The sequence below is a fragment of the Halichoerus grypus genome, chromosome 13 (genome assembly GCF_964656455.1).
Source record: "Halichoerus grypus chromosome 13, mHalGry1.hap1.1, whole genome shotgun sequence".
NCBI classification, from domain to species: domain Eukaryota; kingdom Metazoa; phylum Chordata; class Mammalia; order Carnivora; family Phocidae; genus Halichoerus; species Halichoerus grypus.
Window position 1 is genome coordinate 71,532,736 of NC_135724.1, and position 7,844 is coordinate 71,540,579.

A 7,844-nucleotide genomic window follows, 5' to 3' on the forward strand; every position below is an offset into this window, starting at 1 on the left:
CACTCATTAGAGGAAAAAAGAAAGGATCTGATCCAGAATGAGTAAGTAGAATGGCTGCTCTGGCTCCCCCACTTACTGACATCGAGCAAGCCAATTCACCTCGGTGACACTAAGTCACATCCCTCAATCAAGAGTTGTGTGGGAAGATAAAAAGAAAGAGACATTACAAAAAGCTCCCTGTACTGTGTCTTACATTTGTGATAGGTAATCATCAATATGTTTCTTTATCCTCTCTCACCCAGAGTAGGCACTTAACAAACATCTTGTGAAAAAATACAATATTTAGGAAAGCACACTTTGCCAAATTTTTTTTTCTTGAATTAAGAATAAAGCTTCACCTAGTCAGGTTAACTTTCCTCCTGACAATAAAGATGGTTTCTTCAGTGCCCTTAGGATGCTGACAAATGAGATTCCTTGGCAGTTTTGAAATCTGACAATTTTTTTAGGGGAACACATTTTGACAAGGAAAGAAGTACTATGCCCTCATTCCCTGAGATTATGAAGAGACTTTCCTTACAGTTTCTGGAACAGTTTCTCTAAGTGTAAAAACAAAAGCCTTAGAGAAGAGAGATGAAATTCTTACCTTTCTGTAGATCTTCCTTAAGTGACTTGACCTGCAAAAGCAGAGGGCTGGGGGAGAAAGCAACAAAAAGATGGGGTGCTGTAAGCTGTAATTAACCAGCTTTCTTCACCCTCTACAAAAGGCAAACAGATCCCTCTGGATATATTGTAACCTACAGCACAACAAGCGGGGGAAGTTCTCTTAGAAACAAAGAAACTCTGCACTTGCCCTCCAGAAATGGCTAAATGCTACACAATTTCTCACAGAGTTGTCATCTTGACTTTAAAAACAAAAAGAACAGACTACTTTTTAAAAGATTATTGGTTTACCAAATCCTAGAGGGCAGAAACAGTTTTATGTAAAGGCTAAGAGCTGTCCTGCCCTGGAAGCCCCTTAAACAAAATACTTGACAACAGCAGGCTGCCCAGTTAGTTCCCTTGATCCTAATGAGATGTTTACCTGTATTCATCATTGGGGTGAGCAATCTCCACAATGTCTCCAAGCTTGATGTGAGGAAACACTTTAGGGTTCATGACTAGCTCATCATCTGAAAGACAATTTAGCAATCTCAAGCAGAAAACAGACTCATTTGGGCGACAGGTTGTGGTATACATTCTCATGTTGGGTCCTCATGACCTCATCAGGTTAGTATTCCTACCCCATCTCGAAGATGAGGTTCCATTTTAAATCACAATTCAGATGAACTAAAGGATTCACACACAGACACAAAGCTAGTGAGTAGCTGAGTTGGACAGTGTTCGGGACCTTTGTCTTCAGAGCCCATGTTCTTTCTACTACCACCCCACTGACCCCAGGGAAAAAGCAGCCCTTGCTCTCTGGAATTTAAACCTCTGGGATTAACACTTTACTCCCTCAAATTATCACATACCTGGCGTATACCAGGAACAAACAGCCTAAGTCCCACAAATGCAACACAATCCCCGATATTTATAGTGTTCAAAGAATTTCCAAAAATACTGTCGTAATGTGATCCTCACAATAAATCTTTGGATATAACAGAAGTGAAGAAATGACCTAGGTGATAAAGTGACTTGCCTAAGGGTAAACAGCTAATAACAGCCAGGACTGATTACTAGCCCAGGATTCCTTCTGCTTAAAGCCCACCACCTCTCATGTCATAAAAAAACAAAACAAAACAAAACAAAAAACCCACAAGCCAAGTAAAATGCCCTAGATTTTGGAAGGCAGCACTTGATTAGGGAAAAACTTTGGATACCAGTTCACATGAGGGTCCAGTGAGACTCTTAAAATATAGGGAGGACATAGTTTCATATGTTTATCTACTCCCACCCCCACCTTCACTGGGGGTTGGGAGAACGCTTTCATATATAACAAACTCAGAACCATAGAGGGAGTGATTTTTTTTTTTGTCTTAATTTTGAGGGAAAGATACAGCCTTTAATTATGCTAAAACCATGACAAATAAGTATATCTAAATTTCAAATATAATCAGACCCAACAAAAGCTCAGCCTAGGAAAGCAAAGCACTGGGTTAATCCCAAATTTTATTTGGTATATTGCTTCCATTGACAGTTTTTTTTTTTTTTAAAGAGTTTATTTATTTATTTATTTGAGAGAGAGAGAGAGAGAAACAGCATGAGACGGGATAGGGTCAGAGGGAGAAGCAGGCTCCCCGCCGAGCTGGGAGCGCGATGTGGGACTCGATCCCAGGACTCCGGGATCATGACCTGAGCCGAAGGCAGTTGCTTAACCAACTGAGCCACCCAGGCGCCCTCCATTGACAGTTTTATGCCAAATCCTCTATGATGTCTTCCCCTAACTTCCATAGTCTGAATTAAACTCCCTGAGCACAAATTCCACTGTTTCATTTTACCATTTCCTTTTTACATATCTGTCTCATCAAGCTAAAAGCTCCTTAGGGACAAGGGACCTTGTCATATTCATAACCTTTATGTTTAGCACAGATGCGCACCTAATTTTGTTTGATGTGTTTTTATTTAAAGTCCTACAGGAGACGGTCTAGCACCTAGCTTTGTTTTATACACATGAAAAAGTAGACTTGTATACATTGTATATACACTGTATATACTATATCCTTGTATCCTTCCGTCTGTCAAAAGTTATTTCTGGGGCGCCTGGGTGGCTCAGTCAGTTAAGCAGAGTCTGCCTTCTGCTCAGGTCATGATCCCGGGGTCCTGGGATCGAGCCCCGCATCAGGCTCCCTGCTCCGCAGGAAGCCTACTTCTCCCTCTCCCACTCCCCCTGCTTGTGTTCCTTCTCTCTCTGTGTCTCTCTCTGTCAAATAAATAAAATCTTAAAAAAAAAAAAAAAAGTTATTTCTGTTGTCTACTCAATTCTACCCCACAAATGTTCAGGCAGCATCAACTGCATACAAAGTCTACTATTAACAAGAGACTGTGCATTTTAGCAGAAATTGTGTTTTAAATATAGCAATGCCTGGTATATCCTTGTCCTGGTAATTATAATGGTTATATTTACTGAGTAGCACTGAACCTGGTACTCTACTAAATACTTTACATACATCATCTTACTCAATCCTCACAAACTTTATGATATCGAAACTAGTGTTTTCCCTTTTGGGGAGTCCTTGCCCTTGGGAGGCTTACACATATACAAGAGCAAATCCATAGTAAAATACAATTTTAAAAAGACTCATTGTGTTGTTAATTCCAATTTCTGAAGCATATAAGACTGTTAGGACAAAAAGGAAAATTACTCCTTTACAAAAAGAAAAAACAAATCATATTACTAATTGCCATCCTATTCTTCAGATTTATAGACCCAAGGTACTAAGAAAAACAGAGAAACTTTCTAATGTGCTTGAAGTTGTAGATAAGGTAAACTAGGGGCTTGCCTGAGGTCACAGGGAAAGTTAGAGGCAGAGCTGAAAAATCTGGTTTAGTACAGAACAATATGCTTTGTCCTGCCCCTTCTCACTATGCCTCCGAGCCAGGCAAAGTTTCATGCTTTGATCATACCTGTCTAATGTGTATCTACTACTGCTCTCATGTAATGTAAGTTTCTTTTATCTGCCAAACCAGTGCAGACTAGGATTTTATAAGACGTATGCAATAAACATGTAATATAAAATACAAATAAATGAAAGGTAGTAGACTGGCAACACTCACAGTGTTCCTTAAAAGTCAGAATACAAATGCTTTTAGCAGGGGCCTCTGCTCTCTGGTGCTACTGCCCTCCCTGCAACTATATTATACTTGCTGCTTCACTCAGTTAAGTTGCCTCTAGCCTCTATTGTCACATGAGTCAGTGTGTCATTTTCAAGGCACTGGACACACCAAGAACCTCAGCCAATTTACACAACCCCCAAAGACCAATCAATACTGACCACTGCCTCCAAAGCCCTTCTTGTGGATGACGAGTTTGTAGACCTTTGTTGTTCTCATCTTGTACTGTTGTTTCCTTCAGCTGTTCCAAGCTTGGGGGAGAGAAGTCATCTTGCCTCTCTGCCACTGAAACACAAAAAGGCTAGAATGTCAGACTTTTCCTTGCAATTGCTCTTTGATTTTAGGGCCATTAAATATACTGGTATTGTTCAGAGGAGAGGTAGCACCAACCCTTGGATGAAATCACTCCTCCAATTACAAGGAGGGTTAGAGGACAAAACAGAATCTGGGAACTAAAGGGAATTTGGGCCAGGGTCTGTTCCAACCTCCAAGAAGATATTCTATCACACCCTAAAGGGAAAACCTGTATTAAATTGGGCACTCACTGCCTTGTCTCTAACTAAAGCAATAACACCCAAATACTAAAGAGATCTTGAAAGAGGTTAGCGCACTCATTTTGTAGATAAAGAAAGGGTGGGCCAGAGCAAGGGACTTGCCCAAGGTCACTCAGACACTGAGACACTCCCACCGTTCACGTTTCGCGGTCAGTTTCCTGGGCAAGGAGAGGATAAACAGGAGGAAGGCAGGGCTTCGTTCCCTGAATGTCCATCTGTACAAACTCTCAGCGGCTCCTCCTCCCCACCCTCATTTCACAGCTGCGGCCACTAAAGCTCAGAGAGGCACGGAGACTTGTCTAAGATCACACAGCAGGATGGGGAGTGGGGTCAGGACTCGAACCTGGGCCACCACCCCCTCCCTCATACTCCACAAGCCCGGGCCCGGCGAGCAGCCCCACTCACCCGCAGCTCCGGAGCCCCTTCCCTCTTCAGGCCGGGGCTCCGAGGGCCGGACCCTCCCGAGGTCCCCCGCGCCTCCTCTGGACGCCCCGCCTTCGCCCCCACAGCCCTCGCGGCTTCCGTGCCCAAGCTCAAAGCTCCTGCCGGCCCGCCCCGGCCACAGAGTGCTCACCTGAGAACCCGCGCAGCTCCGGTGGCTCCGCCCCGCGGCCCCGCCCCCTTCCCGCCCACACGCCCCGGGCCGCTCTGGCCCGGCCTCCGCCTCATCTCGGTGTCCGCGCCACTTCCCCATCCGGGGCTCCCGCCAGGGGCGGGGCGTCGCGTGTGGCCTCTAGCTCCCGCTGTCAGCTACGTTTCCCGCTCGCTGGCCCGACGGCAGAAAGGAAATCCTTTTTTTTTCCCAGACATTCTCAGATAGATCCATGCCCAAAAGCTTCGTTTCCGATTTAGTGATCCCCCAACAGGGCAAACTCAGGCGAGTCTCCCCGAATCTGTAAACGAAGTTGTGGACCCTCGCCTGGCCTCACGGGGCTACTGAGAAACACAAAATAGTTTCTGCGAGAACTTCTGTAAAATGCAAAGGGCTGAGCACTTGCGACTTAGTGCGATGGACCCTGCTGGGAAGTATTCACTTTGAGGTGTGCTTTTCAAATCCCTCGAAACCCCAAATGAATTCCGTTCCTCCCTGGTTATAATAATAGCTACCGTAACTTTCACAGACATCCTTATGAAATGGTCACATCCCTATTAGGTGGCAGGTACTGTTGTATTTCACAAAAGGTAAACAGGCAGGGGTCACGAACTCCTCCGAAGGAAGCAAGGATGGATCCTGTCCCAGTCGAGTCTAACTGGGCTCTGAAGGCTGAGCTTTTAACCAGCATCCTCCACACACCCAGGATCTCAGCCTAAGCCCCTGTCAGGACATCTTTCAGTTCTCAAGGAGAAAATCAAAGCTGTGTGGGCTGTGCCAGAAACTCGCCAAGGGCTCCTGACAAGTTGCCAGCTCCATCTAATTGACTTACGGTTTTTGGAAATTTTCTGAATGTTTAAAGAAAAAAACGCATACCACAAAGGAGACGGGAGTGGGCGAAGGCAGGGGAGGGGAGAGCTGAAGACAAGAGCTTCCTTAAGCATCCATACTTTTACTTTAGGATTCAGAAGTTTAAACACTATAAAATAATTGTAATTTTTTATAAAAGTAAGAACATGTAATCAAGTAGACCGCAACAGTTGCAAAAACTTTCAGTGATAAAATGTTAACTATAAAAGATTTTAATGTTGCTAATTCAGGGGACACATTCAGATCCCCCTGACTGTTTTGTTAGCAGCAGCGGCTGGTGGGACGTCCTTCCATTCCAGAGGGACTAATGGGATTCTCTCTCCCTGGCCCTCAAGGAAATTTGATTACATCTCCTGAGAGATGTCTATAATTGGTGTCCTATCTTAGAACTGCAAATATTTCACTTTTTAATTTGGCAAAAACTTGTAAGAAACCTTGACAGGGGGCGCCTGGGTGGCTCAGTTGCTTAGTGTCTGCCTTCAATTCAGGTCCTGATCTGGGATCCAGACCCTCATCAGGCTCTTCGCTCAGTGGGGAGCCTGTTTCTCCCTCTCCCTCTGCCTGCCGCTCTGCCTACTTGTGCTCTCTCTCTGTCAAATAAACAAATAAATCTTAAAAAACAAAAAACAAACAAAAACCTTGATAGGTTTTGAGCTTTTAAAAAATTGTCAAAGGCTGGTCAAGGTTAGTGACGCCTGGAGCAGTTAGTTCCTGAACTGGGGATCTAGTCTAGGGGATCCTTGATTCTAAGATCACTGTGCTACAACCACCTGCACAATAGCCTGTTTTTGGCAGCGTGGCTTTGCACCAAATTCTCTTTTCTCAATTTTCTCCCTTGTCAGATGGAAATAAGAAGTACATGTATTTCCTTGGGCGCCTGGGTGGCTCAGTTGGTTAAGCAGCTGCCTTCGGCTCAGGTCATGATCCCAGGGTCCTGGGATCGAGTCCCGCATTGGGCTCCCTGCTCTGCGGGGAGCCTGCTTCTCCCTCTCCATCTGCCTGCTTCTCTGCCTACTTGTGCTCTCTCTCTATCTCTCTGTCAAATAAATAAATAAAATCTTAAAAAAAAAAAAAAAAAAAAAAAAAGACGTACATGTATTTCCTTGTTCAGAAAGTGTTTGAGGACCAAATGAAATGAGGGACATGTTACATTAGGTCTTTCAAATTAAAAGAATTTAAAATGCTATATATAAGAGCAGAATATTATTGACAAGTGTGGAATTAATTAGGAAACTGGTTTTCCTCAACTTTCAGGGGATTGAATGATATATATGCTGTTTCTTTTGGACCTCTTTGTGCCTAATACAGAGCTAGGAGCAGAGTTGGGACTAGGGTGAGGTGAGTAAGGTTAGTGAGGGCACCAAACCTGGCTGACTATAGAACTAGAGGTTTGGAGGTTTATGGGAGATTTTAATTCTCTCTTCTCTGATCAGGGTATCTTTGAGCCAGTCAACATGTGAACCATTTTGGCCAAGATAGTGGGGCACAAAATATTAGGGCACAAAATATTAAGGAGATGTCAAAAAAGCTCAGGGAACAAGATAATATTTAAAATAATTTTTTAAGGGCGCCTGGGTGGCTCAGTCGTTAAGCGTCTGCCTTCGGCTCAGGTCATGATTCTAGGGTCCTGGGATCAAGCCCCGCATCGGGCTCCCTGCTCCGCGGGAAGCCTGCTTCTCCCTCTCCCACTCCCCCTGCTTGTGTTCCCTCTCTAGCTGTCTCTCTCTCTGTCAAATAAATAAATAAAATCTTTAAAAAAAAAAAAAAATAAAATAATTTTTTAAAATAAAAATTAATACAAAAATCCACTATTAACAAAATATCACATTAAAAAAAAAAAAAACACGAGATCAGGGCTCTTGGGTGGCTCAGTCAGTTGGGCATCCAACTCTTGACTTCAGCTCAGGTAATGATCTCAGGGTTGTGGGATTGAGCCCTGTGTCAGGCTCCGCACTCGGGGGGGAGTCTGCTTGAGGATTCTCTCTCTCTCTCCCTTTGCCCCTACCCCCTTAAATAAATAAATAAATAAATATTTTAAAATAAAATAAAGACAAGATCAACAATGGTGCTGAGCAGTC

General features: G+C 43.8%; 1 protein-coding gene across 8 annotated transcripts in view; it reads right to left on the reverse strand.

Moving 5' to 3' along the window:
* Window positions 1-4,923, reverse strand: part of DEPDC5 (DEP domain containing 5, GATOR1 subcomplex subunit) — a 121,219-nt gene extending 116,296 nt beyond the window's left edge. For 7 of the 8 annotated variants that reach the window (XM_036074620.2, XM_036074621.2, XM_036074619.2 and 4 more), the window contains exons 1-4: window positions 4,879-4,923; window positions 3,912-4,035; window positions 1,022-1,109; window positions 584-630 (exon numbers count right to left, since the gene is read on the reverse strand). In XM_036074620.2, the coding sequence (XP_035930513.1) occupies window positions 584-630; window positions 1,022-1,109; window positions 3,912-3,969 (193 nt within the window). In that variant the 5' untranslated portion in view covers window positions 3,970-4,035; window positions 4,879-4,923. Of the gene's footprint in view, window positions 1-583; window positions 631-1,021; window positions 1,110-3,911; window positions 4,036-4,709; window positions 4,855-4,878 lie in introns of those variants that run through there. The other variant, XM_036074615.2, reaches the window with a different exon arrangement.
* Between the last annotated feature and the right edge of the window lie 2,921 nt (window positions 4,924-7,844).